The sequence below is a fragment of the Cherax quadricarinatus genome, chromosome 1 (genome assembly GCF_038502225.1).
Source record: "Cherax quadricarinatus isolate ZL_2023a chromosome 1, ASM3850222v1, whole genome shotgun sequence".
In the NCBI taxonomy this organism is placed as follows: domain Eukaryota; kingdom Metazoa; phylum Arthropoda; class Malacostraca; order Decapoda; family Parastacidae; genus Cherax; species Cherax quadricarinatus.
In genome coordinates, this window is record NC_091292.1 from 23,910,340 (window position 1) to 23,927,158 (window position 16,819).

General features: G+C 40.9%; 1 protein-coding gene across 1 annotated transcript in view; it reads right to left on the reverse strand.

Moving 5' to 3' along the window:
* The window catches only part of LOC128687615 (probable peptidoglycan muropeptide transporter SLC46), a 99,105-nt gene extending 84,242 nt beyond the window's left edge, over window positions 1-14,863 (reverse strand). Inside the window, exon 1 of the mRNA XM_053775170.2 lies at window positions 13,465-14,863. Within this exon, the coding sequence (XP_053631145.2) occupies window positions 13,465-14,449 (985 nt within the window). The 5' untranslated portion in view covers window positions 14,450-14,863. The remainder of the gene's footprint in view (window positions 1-13,464) is intronic.
* Window positions 14,864-16,819: the final 1,956 nt, after the last annotated feature.

A 16,819-nucleotide genomic window follows, 5' to 3' on the forward strand; every position in this document is an offset into this window, starting at 1 on the left:
TTACAGGTTTTTGTTTCACAGTCATCTGGCAGGACGGTAGTACTTCCCTGGGTGGTTGCTGTCTACCAACCTACTATACATATATATATATACATATATATGTATATATATATGTATGTATATATATATGTATATACATATATATATATATATATATATACATATATATATATATATATATATATATATATATATATATATATATATATATATATATATATATATATATATATAATTATATTTATATATATATATATATATATATATATATATATATATATATATATATAATTATTTATATATATATATATATATATATATATATATAATTATTTATATATAGATATATATATATATATATATATAATTATTTATATATATATATATATATATATATATATATATATATATATATATATATATATATATAATTATTTATATATATATATATATATATATATATATATATATATATATATATATATATATATATATATATATATATATATATATATGTCGTGCCGAATAGGCAGAACTTGCCATCTTGGCTTAAATAGCAACGCTAATCTTGCCATATAGGACAAGTGAAAATTTGTGTATGCAATAATTTCGCCAAAATCATTCTGAACCTAACGAAAAAAATATATCTGATTGTGTTTGTTTAGTACTAAATTATTGTAAACGTATTTAAAATATATTTAGTTGGGTTAGGCTAAAATAAATTGTTCTTTTTATAAAAAGGTTAGGTAAGTTTTCTAAGATTCTTTTGGTGCAAAATTAAAAATTTTTGCATTAACATTAATGAAAAAAATATATCTTTAAACGTATAAGAGCAAATTTCAGAAAGGGCTTAATTTTAAATGAGTTCTTGCTAATTGACCAGTTTTACATATTCGGCACGACATATATATATATATATATATATATATATAGGTAGGTAGGTATGTAGGTAGTAGGTTGGTAGACAGCAACCACCCAGGGAAGTACTACCGTCCTGCCAGATGACTGTGAAACAAAAACCTGTAACTGTTTTGCATGATGGTAGGATTGCTGGTTTCTTTTTCTGTCTCATAAACACGCTAAGATAACAGGGATATCTTGCTACTCCTACTTACACTTTGGTCACACTTCACAGACACGCACATGCATATATATATATACATACATCTAGGTTTTTCTCCTTTTTCTAAATAGCTCTTGTTCTTTTTTATTTCTTCTATTGTCCATGGGGAAGTGGAAAAGAATCTTTCCTCCGTAAGCCATGCGTGTCGTATGAGGCGACTAAAATGCCGGGAGCAATGGGCTAGTAACCCCTTCTCCTGTATACAATTACTAAAAAAGAGAAGAAGAAAAACTTTATAAAACTGGGTTGCTTAAATGTGCGTGGATGTAGTGCGGATGACAAGAAACAGATGATTGCTGATGTTATGAATGAAAAGAAGTTGGATGTCCTGGCCCTAAGCGAAACAAAGCTGAAGGGGGTAGGAGAGTTTCAGTGGGGGGAAATAAATGGGATTAAATCTGGAGTATCTGAGAGAGTTAGAGCAAAGGAAGGGGTAGCAGTAATGTTAAATGATCAGTTATGGAAGGAGAAAAGAGAATATGAATGTGTAAATTCAAGAATTATGTGGATTAAAGTAAAGGTTGGATGCGAGAAGTGGGTCATAATAAGCGTGTATGCACCTGGAGAAGAGAGGAATGCAGAGGAGAGAGAGAGATTTTGGGAGATGTTAAGTGAATGTATAGGAGCCTTTGAACCAAGTGAGAGAGTAATTGTGGTAGGGGACTTGAATGCTAAAGTAGGAGAAACTTTTAGAGAGGGTGTGGTAGGTAAGTTTGGGGTGCCAGGTGTAAATGATAATGGGAGCCCTTTGATTGAACTTTGTATAGAAAGGGGTTTAGTTATAGGTAATACATATTTTAAGAAAAAGAGGATAAATAAGTATACACGATATGATGTAGGGCGAAATGACAGTAGTTTGTTGGATTATGTATTGGTAGATAAAAGACTGTTGAGTAGACTTCAGGATGTACATGTTTATAGAGGGGCCACAGATATATCAGATCATTTTCTAGTTGTAGCTACACTGAGAGTAAAAGGTAGATGGGATACAAGGAGAATAGAAGCATCAGGGAAGAGAGAGGTGAAGGTTTATAAACTAAAAGAGGAGGCAGTTAGGGTAAGATATAAACAGCTATTGGAGGATAGATGGGCTAATGAGAGCATAGGCAATGGGGTCGAAGAGGTATGGGGTAGGTTTAAAAATGTAGTGTTAGAGTGTTCAGCAGAAGTTTGTGGTTACAGGAAAGTGGGTGCAGGAGGGAAGAGGAGCGATTGGTGGAATGATGATGTAAAGAGAGTAGTAAGGGAGAAAAAGTTAGCATATGAGAAGTTTTTACAAAGTAGAAGTGATGCAAGGAGGGAAGAGTATATGGAGAAAAAGAGAGAGGTTAAGAGAGTGGTGAAGCAATGTAAAAAGAGAGCAAATGAGAGAGTGGGTGAGATGTTATCAACAAATTTTGTTGAAAATAAGAAAAAGTTTTGGAGTGAGATTAACAAGTTAAGAAAGCCTAGAGAACAAATGGATTTGTCAGTTAAAAATAGGAGAGGAGAGTTATTAAATGGAGAGGTAGAGGTATTGGGAAGATGGAAGGAATATTTTGAGGAATTGTTAAATGTTGATGAAGATAGGGAAGCTGTGATTTCGTGTATAGGGCAAGGAGGAATAACATCTTGTAGGAGTGAGGAAGAGCCAGTTGTGAGTGTGGGGGAAGTTCGTGAGGCAGTAGGTAAAATGAAAGGGGGTAAGGCAGCCGGGATTGATGGGATAAAGATAGAAATGTTAAAAGCAGGTGGGGATATAGTTTTGGAGTGGTTGGTGCAATTATTTAATAAATGTATGGAAGAGGGTAAGGTACCTAGGGATTGGCAGAGAGCATGCATAGTTCCTTTGTATAAAGGCAAAGGGGATAAAAGAGAGTGCAAAAATTATAGGGGGATAAGTCTGTTGAGTGTACCTGGTAAAGTGTATGGTAGAGTTATAATTGAAAGAATTAAGAGTAAGACGGAGAATAGGATAGCAGATGAACAAGGAGGCTTTAGGAAAGGTAGGGGGTGTGTGGACCAGGTGTTTACAGTGAAACATATAAGTGAACAGTATTTAGATAAGGCTAAAGAGGTCTTTGTGGCATTTATGGATTTGGAAAAGGCGTATGACAGGGTGGATAGGGGGGCAATGTGGCAGATGTTGCAAGTGTATGGTGTAGGAGGTAGGTTACTGAAAGCAGTGAAGAGTTTTTACGAGGATAGTGAGGCTCAAGTTAGAGTATGTAGGAAAGAGGGAAATTTTTTCCCAGTAAAAGTAGGCCTTAGACAAGGATGTGTGATGTCACCGTGGTTGTTTAATATATTTATAGATGGGGTTGTAAGAGAAGTAAATGCGAGGGTCTTGGCAAGAGGCGTGGAGTTAAAAGATAAAGAATCACACACAAAGTGGGAGTTGTCACAGCTGCTCTTTGCTGATGACACTGTGCTCTTGGGAGATTCTGAAGAGAAGTTGCAGAGATTGGTGGATGAATTTGGTAGGGTGTGCAAAAGAAGAAAATTAAAGGTGAATACAGGAAAGAGTAAGGTTATGAGGATAACAAAAAGATTAGGTGATGAAAGATTGAATATCAGATTGGAGGGAGAGAGTATGGAGGAGGTGAACGTATTCAGATATTTGGGAGTGGACGTGTCAGCGGATGGGTCTATGAAAGATGAGGTGAATCATAGAATTGATGAGGGAAAAAGAGTGAGTGGTGCACTTAGGAGTCTGTGGAGACAAAGAACTTTGTCCTTGGAGGCAAAGAGGGGAATGTATGAGAGTATAGTTTTACCAACGCTCTTATATGGGTGTGAAGCGTGGGTGATGAATGTTGCAGCGAGGAGAAGGCTGGAGGCAGTGGAGATGTCATGTCTGAGGGCAATGTGTGGTGTGAATATAATGCAGAGAATTCGTAGTTTGGAAGTTAGGAGGAGGTGCGGGATTACCAAAACTGTTGTCCAGAGGGCTGAGGAAGGGTTGTTGAGGTGGTTCGGACATGTAGAGAGAATGGAGCGAAACAGAATGACTTCAAGAGTGTATCAGTCTGTAGTGGAAGGAAGGCGGGGTAGGGGTCGGCCTAGGAAGGGTTGGAGGGAGGGGGTAAAGGAGGTTTTGTGTGCGAGGGGCTTGGACTTCCAGCAGGCATGCGTGAGCGTGTTTGATAGGAGTGAATGGAGACAAATGGTTTTTAATACTTGACGTGCTGTTGGAGTGTGAGCAAAGTAACATTTATGAAGGGATTCAGGGAAACCGGCAGGCCGGACTTGAGTCCTGGAGATGGGAAGTACAGTGCCTGCACTCTGAAGGAGGGGTGTTAATGTTGCAGTTTAAAAACTGTAGTGTAAAGCACCCTTCTGGCAAGACAGTGATGGAGTGAATGATGGTGAAAGTTTTTCTTTTTCGGGCCACCCTGCCTTGGTGGGAATCGGCCGGTGTGATAATAAAAAATAAAAAAAAAAAAATATATATATATATATATATATATATATATATATATATATATATATATATATATATATATATATATAATTATTTATATATATATATATATATATATATATATATATATATATATATATATATATAATTATATATATATATATATATATATATATATATATATATATATATATATATATATATATATATATATATGTCGTGCCGAAAAGGCAGAACTTGCGATCTTGGCTTAAATAGCGACGTTCATCTTGCCACATAGGACAAGTGAAAATTTGTGTATGCAATAATTTCGCCAAAATCATTCTGAACCTAACGAAAAAAATATATTTTACTGTGTTTGTTTAGTATTAAATTACTGTAAACAAATCTAAAATATATTTAGTTGGGTTAGGCTAAAATAAATATTTTAAACAGAGTAAACAGAGTAGACACCAGGGGCAGATATAGCGGGAGGAGAGGTACGAAGTAAACCATACCCCGGCCGGGATTGAACCCGCGGTCAGAGAGTCTCAAGACTCCAGCCCGTCGCGTTAGCCACTAGACCAGCTAGCCACAATAAGATTCGTCCAACTAGGTATATTTCTACATTATAGGAAGGTTAGCACAGGCACCACTGTGACCACAAATGCAAGTTTTTACAGACGAATCTCCAGCTAGCGTGGTCGTGACGAACTCTAGCTCAATGGTTTGTTTGCAATCGTGTCATTACGATTTCGTGAGTCATGTTGACGGCAGTGAAGGGACTTGAGCTAGAGTTTGTCACGGCCACGCTAGCTGGAGATTCGTCTGTAAAAACTTGCATTTGTGGTCACAGAGGTGCCTGTGCTAACTTTCCTATGGTGTAGAAATATACCTAGTTGGATGAATCTTATTGTGGCTAGCTGGTCTAGTGGCTAACGCGACGGGCTGGAGTTTTGAGACTCTATGACCGCGGGTTCAATCCCGGCCGGGGGTATGGTTTATTTGCAATCGTGTCATTACGATTTCTTAAGTCATGTTGACGGCAGTGAAGGGACTTGAGCTAGAGTTCGTCACGGCCACGCTAGCTGGAGATTCGTCTGTAAAAACTTGCATTTGTGGTCACAGAGGTGCCTGTGCTAACTTTCCTATGGTGTAGAAATATACCTAGTTGGATGAATCTTATTGTGGCTAGCTGGTCTAGTGGCTAGCGCGACGGGCTGGAGTTTTGAGACTCTATGACCGCAGGTTCAATCCCGGCCGGGGTATGGTTTGTTTGCAATCGTGTCATTACGATTTCGTGAGTCGAGGTACGAAGTAGATTACTGCGAAGGGTGTTTGGCGAAAAGTAAATTTGATGTCGCCGTGATGTTGAATCATCTCTTATACACAACTTTCCTTCTATGAATCTTAGTCCTGACTTTGTCTTTGTAGATGCCTTCTTTTCTCATTACATTGTCAAATGCTCCAAACTTCAGAACACTCGTGACTTAACCTGATCCTTTCTTTTCTTCCTCTTTCCTATTTTTTTCTAAGGGTGTTTTGTCCTTCAGTTTTACCCCCTGTACTTTTGGTCCTACCTTTTGTGGGCTCTTAGCTCTCCTGCCGTGCTCCTTTTCTTGTCCTTTGCCTGACCCCACCTTTCGTACTACTACTACTACTACTACTACTAGTAGTACCATTCATACTTCTTTTGCCACTACTTACACTTTTGCCTCCCTTCACCCTTCACTTCCCTTTCTGTCTCTAGTCCCACTAAAACTACTCTTCCTACTTTCTACTAACGCTACTACTTTTACTACTACTACTTCAACTACCAGCCTTTCCCCTACTACTACTTCTTTTCCTTCGTCTCTTGGTCCCGTCCCTGTTCCGCCCACCTATATATATACTGGCTCCCTCTCTTGTGTTAGTGTGGCCTTGTAAATGGTCCAAGTTATACCGAAACGTCGTCGTAAGCTTCTCTCGCCTATGTGTGGGTTATTTGTGTATTATCCTAGTCACGTTATTGTGCCTTCTTGTTCTTTAGACGTTCTCTTGGTATCGCATGTAAACCTCTGTCATATTTGCAAGTACCAGAGTAGCAAGTTGACACCTACACAGCTCAGTAACAATCCATCCCTTCCTCTAAGTGAGATCGACCAATGCTAAAGTTAGAAACCAGTCATTAGAGGTGTTCTCGTGTATCACGAGAAAGAGCAGTTAGACAATTCACAAAGTATGCCAGAGCCCTATGTAAAAGTTTTTGGCTCTTGCAAAGGCCGTGAAAAACTTGGCATTTTCGAAACTCTGTTGACATGGCCCGACATAGAGATTTATTGAATTAGGTTTAATATTTAAAATTTATTTTAGGTTTCAGATAAAAATTAATGTCTCTTCAGCTGCTGAAGGGAATTGTCTAAATAAAAATATATAGAGTTTTATAAAGCATTATAAAAAATTGCATAATTTTCCAGCTTCTATAAAAAAAATTCAGATATATTGGGCAAATTGGAGCAAACAAAGATCTTCAAAAATTTAACCTCTTTAAAGGTCAAGCCAGCGTGAATCTGAGGTAATGTTGAATTCTCTGGAAAAAGCTCTGCAAGAAATGTCGCATTTTTTATATATTAAAATAAGCAACCGGATCTTACAAAGTCCTGAAACCATCCAAACCTTCCACTGAGCAAGACACTCGAACGATGAGAGTTTAAAATCAATCAGAAAAAGCAGTCTTCTGTTTTTACACTGAAACCAATAATTGTAAATATTTAATAAATTTAAACCTATATTGCTTAAACCTGATCGAGTCGTTAAGGATTTAGGATTTAGACTGTTCAATCTCAAGTTACTTAAAGCGAAATGTATCACACAGTGGGAGGGGGGAGGGTCAGGTTTGTCATTCCTTTTTTCAAAATAGGACATGTCTGTCCTTTTTACCCAGTGCCCAAGATTTCAAGTGGTTTACACTTCCCATCATCTATGGAATGTAAATCGTTCACCATGTCACCAGCGGAAAATGTTAGTGCCATGTTAACTCACCACGGGAGTGCCTCAGCAGGCAGGCTGAGGCACTCAAAACACTCGGAAAGATAAGCAAGAAACATGTGCAACACTTGGGTATCCTTGTTCCAAAACTTTCTGGAGTAAAGATGGTTGCATATGCGGCAACATATCGCCATTGCGTTCTGATTTGTGACTGTGCTCTCCTGTTCTTCTTGTGTGTTCTCCGTTCAGCTGTATGAATTAGGTGAATACAAATAGGAAGAACATCTGTCTCGCACTTAGCAGACGGAGGATCGAGCCTCCACCACGTCTCGCGCTGAATGACCCACATGGGTTGAACGCTTAATAATTATAAAAAATTATCAGCTGTATGAAATGTTTGAAATTTGAGCTTGCCCTAAGATGTCGTGTTAAAAATGTGAAGAACAACTTATATTCTCATACGTTTCAGAATAAAGTTAACTAAGTGTTTCACATGTCTTATCTACTTGTCATTATATCGCTGCTAAACCGTCACTCTGAAAGTTGACTTCAAGTTGCTATGCTCAATAAGAACCCACATGGAGACAGAAACTCGGAAGAGCGATTGAGCTGTACATTTCGACCCCTTTCTGCTGAAAGAGGATTCCAGAAGGGGGTCGAAATACACAAATCAATCAGTCTTCACAGTTTGTCTCCATGGTGGGTTATTATTGAGCATTGACAAGTGTTCATTACACTTTCGTGTCGTGTGTTTTCACGAAAGTATGCGGAGGGGATGGGGGCTTAAACTTGGTATAAACTCAAGGATAAATTACTTGGTAAACGTTCCCAGGCAAAAATATAACACCGAAGTGCATAGAAGTGCGTGTTTTGATTTACTAACTCACGATGCAATATAAATCAGCCACGGACCGCCCTTCAACCTGGCATTCGCCCATAAAAAATGAAGGCACACACAAGCAGGGACCAATAATTTACGGCTTTTAGCACCAGTGATTATACTTCTTAAGATGACTAAGGCGAGTTAAATAGATAGTTACTCATAAAGATAATGAGTAATATCCAACGACCAAATTCTCCGAAGAGCAGCACAAGACAACCCCAGAATAACGCCGCCTCGCCGCCAGAAGACATGATGAATTTATCACATTTGCACCATCTAGGTATCTTCGTAGACGTTTCCCCATCCAGTGACTCTATCAATACAGTAAATAGATATAATATGAAGACTTCAGAAATATATACAGAAGACAGTGGTAGACGAGGCAATCACTCCGCAGTCTTGTAGAATCTGTACCACAGACAGAAAGACTGGTGCTTGTATGCTGGAGTCAGATGAGGCGCAGCGGAAGATACTGTCACTGGTAGGCGGGATTACCCAGTGGAAGTAGGTCATTCCCAAGAGTTGGGCCAGGAGATAGCAAGTAGGTTGTGGAGATGTCTTCTGTACCAAGATCCCATAATGCTGCTGTGTCTGACAAGTCGTATATCAATAGAATTCATTACGAAAAGGCAACGTTGGGTCTCTCGTGCACGCATCAATATATGCCGTTATCCTGCGTTGCTTAAAGAGCTAGGTAACCCTCGTAAGTCATTTTCAGTCCTGCTAGAAATACTGCAACGTTGCGATAGGGCAGACTGTAGTTTATTAGAATAAATACCATACGACTGAAAGACGTATACACATAATCTGTATCCAAGTGAACTAAGGTACATCTCCAACCAAAAACGTGCATAAACACACTTGTACTTCTACTACTATTACCACTACTTTTGCTATTACTATTTCTACTTCTACTGTTTCTTCTTATTATTATTATTATTATTATTATTATTATTATTATTATTATTATTATTATTATTATTATTATTATTATCCGTCATGTCAAAGGCAGATGGAATATAGTGTCCGTTGTCATCCGGAATGTGATACAGGTAAATTACGAATAACAGAACTAGTCGATAATATTATGTAAAATTCCCACAAAGTGCCACAATATACACACCATTTTTTTTCCTAAGTAAGATACACTTGTTTTACGAGTTTGAAGCCGACGAGAAAAGGTTTTTCCTCGAGAGGCATTTACTGTTCCTTAGTTTCAGGACAATAGCGTTAAAATGAGTAATGGTAGAATTACCGACAAAATGTCAGGTAAAAGGACACAGGTGTAACTAATGTGACATTTTATTGTGGCAACGTTTCGCTCTCCAGGAGTTTTGTCAAGCTGTTACAAACATTACAAGGACAGAGAGGATATGTGTGTGTGTGTGTGTGTGTGTGTGTGTGTGTGTGTGTGTGTGTGTGTGTGTGTGTGTGTGTGTTATGAATGAAAAGAAGTTGGATGTCCTGGCCTTCAGTGGAACAAAGCTGAAGGGGGTAGGGGAGTTTCGGTGGGGAGAAATAAATGGGATTAAGTCAGGAGTGTCTGAGAGAGTTAGAGCTAATGAAGGGGTAGCAATAATGTTGAAGGATCAGTTATGGAAAGAGAAGAGGAAATATAAATGTGTAAATTCAAGGATTATGTGGATTAAAATAAGGGTTGGATGCGAAAAGTGAGTCATAATGAGCGTGTATACACCTGGAGAAGAAAGAAGTGTAGAGGACACAGAGAGATTTTGGGAGATGTTAAGTGAATGTAGAGGAACCTATGAACCAAATGAGAGAGTAATTGTGGTAGGAGACCTAAATGCTAAAGTAGGAGAAACATTTAGAGAGGGTGTGGTAGGTAAGTTTGGGGTGCCAAGTGTAAATGATAATGGGAGCCCTTTGATTGATTTTTGTATAGAAAGAGGTTTAGTTATAGGTAATACATATTTTATGAAAAAGAGAATAAATAAGTATACAAGTTATGATGAAGGGCGAAATGACAGTAGTTTGTTGGATTATGTATTGGTAGATAAAAGACTGTTGAGCAGACTTCAGGATGTACATGTTTATAGAGGGGCCACAGATATATCAGATCACTTTTAGTTGTAGCTACACTGAGAGTAAAAGGTAGATGGGATACAAGGAAAATAGAAGCATCAAATAAGAGAGAGAGGTGAAGGTTTACAAACTAAAAGAGGAGGCAGTTAGGGTAAGATATAAAAAAAACTGTTGGAGGATAGATGGGCTAATGAGAGCATAGGCAATGGGGTCGAAGATGTATGGGGCAGGTTTAAAAATGTAGTGTTAGAGTGTTCAGCAGAAGTTTGTGGTTACAAGAAAGTGGGTGTGGGAGGGAAGAAGAGCGATTGGTGGAATGATGTAAAGAGAGTAGTAAGTAGTAAGTTAGCATATGAGAGGTTTTTACAAAGTAGAAGTGATGCAAGGAGGGAAGAGTATATGGAAAGAAAAAGAGAGGTTAAGAGAGTGGTGAAGCAATGTAAAAAGAGAGCAAATGAGAGAGTGCGTGAGATGTTATCAACAAATTTTGTTGAAAATATGAAAAAGTTTTGGAGTGAGATTAATAAGTTGAGGAAGCCAAGAGAACAAATGGATTTGTCAGTTAAAAATAGGAGAGGAGAGTTATTAAATGGAGAGTTAGAGGTATCGGGAAGATGGAGGGAATATTTTGAGGAATTGTTAAATGTTGGTGAAGATAGGAAAGCTGTGATTTCGTGTATAGGGTAAGGAGGAATAACATCTTGTAGGAGTGAGGAAGAGCCAGTTGTGAGTGTGGGGGGAAGTTCGTGAGGCAGTAGGTAAAATGAAAGGGGGTAAGGCAGCCGGGATTGATGGGGATAAAGATAGAAATTTTAAAAGCAGGTGGGGATATAGTTTTGGAGTGGTTGGTGCTATTATTTAATAAATATATGGAAGAGGGTAAGGTAGTTAGGGGCTGGCAGAAAGCATGTATAGTTCCTTTGTATAAAGGCAAAGGGGACAAAAGAGAGTGCAAAAATTATAGGGGGATAAGTCTGTTGAGTATACCTGGTAAAGTGTATGGTAGAGTTATTATTGAAAGAATTAAGAGTAAGACGGAGAATAGGATAGCAGATGAACAAGGAGGCTTTAGGAAAGGTAGGGGGGTGTGTGGACCAGGTGTTTACAGTGAAATATATAAGTGAACAGTATTTAGATAAGGCTAAAGAGGTCTTTGTGGCATTTATGGATTTGGAAAAGGCGTATGACAGGGTGGATAGGGGGGCAATGTGGTAGATGATGCAGGTGTATGGTGTAGGAGGTAGGTTACTGAAAGCAGTGAAGAGTTTTTACGAGGATAGTGAGGCTCAGGTTAGAGTATGTAGGAAAGAGGGAGATTATTTCCCAGTAAGTAGGCCTTAGACAAGGATGTATGATGTTACCATGGTTGTTCAAAATATTTATAGATGGGGCTGTAAGAGAAGTGAATGCGAGGGTCTTGGCAAGAGGCGTGGAGTTAAAAGATAAACAATCAGACACAAAGTGGCAGTTGACACAGTTGCTTTTTGCTGATGACACTGTGCTCTTGGGAGATTCTGAAGAGAAGTTGTAGAGGTTGGTGGATGAATCTGGTAGGGTATGTAAAAGAAGAAAATTAAAAGTGAATGTAGGAAAGAGTAAGGTTATGAGGATAACAAAAAGATTAGGTGACGAAAGCTTGGATATCAGATTGGAGTGAGAAAGTATGGAGGAGGTGAATGTATTCAGATATTTGGGAGTGGACGTGTCAGCAGATGGGTCTATGAAGGATGAGGAGAATCATAGAATTGATGAGGGAAAAAGGGTGAGCGGTGCACTTAGGAGTCTGTGGAGACAAAGAACTTTGTCCTTGGAAGCAAAAAGGGGAATTTATGAGAGTATAGTTTTACCAATGCTCTTATATGGGTGTGAAGCGTGGGTGATGAATGTTGCAGCGAGGAGAAGGCTGGAGGCAGTGGAGATGTCATGTCTGAGGGCAATATGTGGTGTGAATATAATGCAAAGAATTCTTAGTTTCGAAGTTAGGAGGAGGTGCGGGGATTGCCAAAACTGTTGTCCAGAGGGCTGAGGAAGGGTTGTTGAGGTGGTTCGGACATGTAGAGAGAATGGAACGAAACAGAATGACTTCGAGAGTGCATAAATCTGTAGTGGAGGGAAAGCGGGGCATAGGAAAGGTTGGAGGGAGGGGGTAAAGGAGGTTTTGTGTGCAAGGGGCTTAGACTTCCAGTAAGCATGTGTGAGCATGTTAGCTAGGTGCGAATGGAGACAAATGGCTTTTAATACTTGACATGCTGTTGGAGTGTGAGCATAGTAACATTTATGAAGGGGTTCAGGGAAACCGGCAGGCCGGACTTGAGCCCATGAAATGGGAAGTACAGTATCTGCACTCTGAAGGAGGGGTGTTAATGTTGCAGTTTTATAAACTGTAGTGTAAAGCACCCCTCTGGCAAGACAGTGATGGAGTGAATGATGATGAAAGTTTTTCTTTTTCGGGCCACCCTGCCTTGGTGGGAATCGGCCGAAGTGTTAATTAAAAAAAATATAATCAATGAATTACACAAGCCAGCGGGGGGAGGGTATACAGAGAAAGATCACAGCCAGCAGTACATTTGCTCATACATATTATCTCCGCTTGTTTCTGCTTGGTGCATTGATATAAAACCACTCGTGTGATCAGAACATACAGGGGGGAGAATGAAATAGCTGGAAACCATGCCTGAGGCTCACTGTGCCCCAGGCATGGGCACTGGGCAAGGAAGAAACGTAGCTTGTAACCAGGCTACCTAGGTTCTTGAGGCATGTGTGGCTGAGTGGTCTCTAAGGCGTCACACTGGGGAACTTTGCCTCTCAGTCAACACATTTTAGTGAAAATAGTTTCCCTGATACTGGTCTCAGTCGTAAGATAATTTACTCAGTGGAGCTTTCGTCATTTGTCCTAGGCTTTCAGCTGGCATACCCGTTCTTCCCACAACCCATAGAGAAGAAACTAAAGATCACATCGTAATATGAGAAGGCAGGTTTTCCTCCCCATACAAAAGCAATGGATCATCACATAATAATTATAGCTTATGGAACAGTACGACAGTGTAAAGACTATGCAGGACTCACCTCTGCCCAGTTTACGAAGCAAGTTGCAAGTGATGAGTAGCAGGATGTAAACCCGCACATTACCCTCCCTCTTCTTGAGCGTGCACTTAAAGCTCTCGACGATTCTTTTGGGACTGACGAAGTCCTTTACCATCAAGCTGAAGGTAATGCTCTTCATTTTCTTAATAACACTTTTAGTATGCATAACGTTCTTCTTATTCACCTTTTCAATGCCATATATCCAGGCGATACTCTCCCGGAGGCGAAGAGATTGCTTCGGAGGCAAGATCTTTTCAAGTTTCTGAACGTTTGCGAAGGGTCCATGACTCTCTGGCAAGAAGAAGAAGATGTAAAAGAGAGAGACCACATACATGCTTAAAGAAGTCCCAAACAGAACCTGGTACCCACCAACTTTATATATATAAGTACCAATTAGAGTACCTATAGGACCCCCGAGAAACCAGATGCTGTTGGCAAGGCCCACCCGAGAGGTCCTGCTTGCCTCCGAAGTCACATCGCTGATGTAGGAGTTAGAAGCTGTGAGGAAACATACTGTGCCACCGCCGAGAGAGTCGAGCAGTGCCACAAAGAGTAGGTACTCCACCGGCCACGTATCCACTGCTGAGGACACCAGATAGCCCAAACTGTAGAAGAGGTGACCTAAGGTGGACACTGCGAGGGGTACCTTTCTGCCATACTTGTCACTCCACGCACCCATGAACAGGATGAAGAAAAGCGGTATGACGGCAGTGATGATCCCGTTGTACATAGCGAAAACACTCACTTCTTTACTGATTGAATCTTTCACATCCGTGTGGTTAGAAAGATTCGAACACACTTCTCGTGTCTGATTGAGATTAACCAGGCATACTTTATCCATCTGAAGGTTTTCCACGAGCACCACCATGTTGGAGTATGCTAGGCCATCCAGGAGCATGATGGGCTCCACTGAGAGCGTGCTCAGCGCCCCCAGGAATTGCCGCCAGGGGCTCCTTGTTTCCGTCATCGTGGGAGTCCCAGTATGTATGCTTCCCAACGAACGTCAAGAGCACTGAGTTCCAGGTTTATGTAGTGCCTGCTGCCATCACTCGGCTAGTCATGTCACCTCATGCCGGATCTCCATCGACTTGTTTCCCCATTGTTTCCAAACAAAGCCTCTAATCCGGGATCGTAGAGTGGGGCTACCACCCGGCTAACCCGGGTTCGAAAGAATATGACGCCTTGTTTACGCAGCTAGAATCCTGGAGGTCATCATCTATCTCGGTGGGTGAATTAGAGCTGGCAGGTAAGTTCCCTAATGTCCGTGCTTCCCCTTTGGTGCGGGCAGCTTGGTGTAGATCCTGCCCGGAGCTGAGCTTGGGCCAGATTGTTGTGAGTGGAGACTTGCAGCCAGCCTGGCACGCTCCTTCCAGCCAGGTAGGAGGAGCCTCCACTCTGACGTCACGGGTGAGGGTCGTCCGCTATGCTCTCCTAAAGGTCACACAGTGTATGTTTTAACCTAGCCTGACGTAAACCAGCGTAACGTAATGTAAACTAGTCGAATCTATCGTAACTTAACCTAACTAGGATACCTCATCCCTATGCCACCTGTATAAGTTTTCTCGATTTTAGTTATTTTTATTGAAGCTTGACGTAAAGATGAAAGTGTGATAAAAGTAAGGAGAGAAAAGATGAGTGGGAAGAAAGGGAAAAGACGAGAGAGAGAGAGCGAGAGGGGGGGGGGAAAGAAGAGGGGGGTGGGGAGGATAGGGAAAAGTGTGTGTATGAGGCTGAGGTAGAGATCCTGGTGGTTCCGCCCATCAGTGCTGGACTCAAAGGGACGCCAGGGAACCCATCAATGCTGGACTCAAAGCGACGCCAGAGAACCCATCAATGCTGGACTCGAAGGAACCCCAGGGAACCCATCAATGCTCTACTCAAAGGGACGCCAGGGAACCCATCAATGCTGGACTCAAAGCGACGCCAGAGAACCCATCAATGCTGGACTCGAAGGAACGCCAGGGAACCCATCATTGCTGGGATCAAAGGAACGCCAGGGAACCCATCAATGCTCTGCTCAAAGGGAAGCCAGTGAACCCATCAGTGCTCCGCTCAAAGGAACGCCAGGGAGCCCATCAGTGCTCTGCTCAAAGGAACGCCAGGGAACTCATCAATACTGGACTCAAAGGGACGCCAGGAAACCCATCAATGCCGGGCTCAAAGGAACGCCAGGGAACCCATCAATACTGGACTCAAAGGGACGCCAGGAAACCCATCAATGCCGGGCTCAAAGGGACGCCAGGGACCCCATCAATGCTAGACTCAAAAGAATGCCAATGAGGAGAATGTTCTGACTTACTGTCACCTTGGTGATCTACTTCATAAGACACGAGGTGACTGCAAGAATACAGTGGTCTCTTCTCAAGTGATCCGACATAAGTTACTCGACACATTTCGGACGACATGTGGTAATAGCAGTTATGAGAGATATCTTGTGTTTTCATGCTAGGCAGGGCTAACTACACCCATTCATGGGACTGCCCCACTTATTTTGAAAGCTATTCACAGTTCTCGCTTAAGTGACGCTGCTTGGGAGTTCCGCTCATCGATGAATGCCAAACCAGTGCTTTCCTACATCCTTTCTAAATCTAAATTTGTCCAACTTAAATTCATTGCTGCGAGTCCTGTTTTAGATGTTTTCAGCTCTATTTTTTTATATCCCTTCCTTTATTCTTATTTTCCAATTGTGCACTTCATTAATCCTACAACTTTCCGGAGAGCGAAGCTTCAGTTCTCTCAGCCTATCATCGTAAGAAAGGTTTCTGATACACAGGATCAACTTCGTCATTCTTCAGCGCATTTCTGGTCATTCACTAAAACGAGACCAGAACTGAGGAGCATGACTGAAATGAGACCTTAACAAGGATATATAAAGTTTGAAATATAACCAGAAGGTTTGTGTTATTTATATCTCTTAAATGAAGTGTGATCTCATAATAGTCTAGTGTGATCTCAGTCTTCAAGTGTGACCTGACACTTTTTGTTACGCCACAATCTTTAATCGCAACCATACAATCAAGACTCAAGAAGTCGTAATGACCGGATTGCAAACAAACCACGGTACGGGCGGGGACTGAACCCGCGGTGAGTGAGTCGTCAAACTCCAAACCGACGCGTTAGCCACTGGACCAGCTGGCTATCGTGGTTTATACAATCAAGTGTGACCTACACTATCTCCAAGTGTGGCATCAATCTTTCAAGTGTGACACAGAGACTCGAGTGTGTGAGTGGAGCGTGCAGCAGGCAGCAGTCAGACTGGTTACCACGAACACGGAGGCAGTCAAGTGGGATAACCACCAGAAAGCAGGAATAGCAATGAGGGCGGCGCGCACGCTGG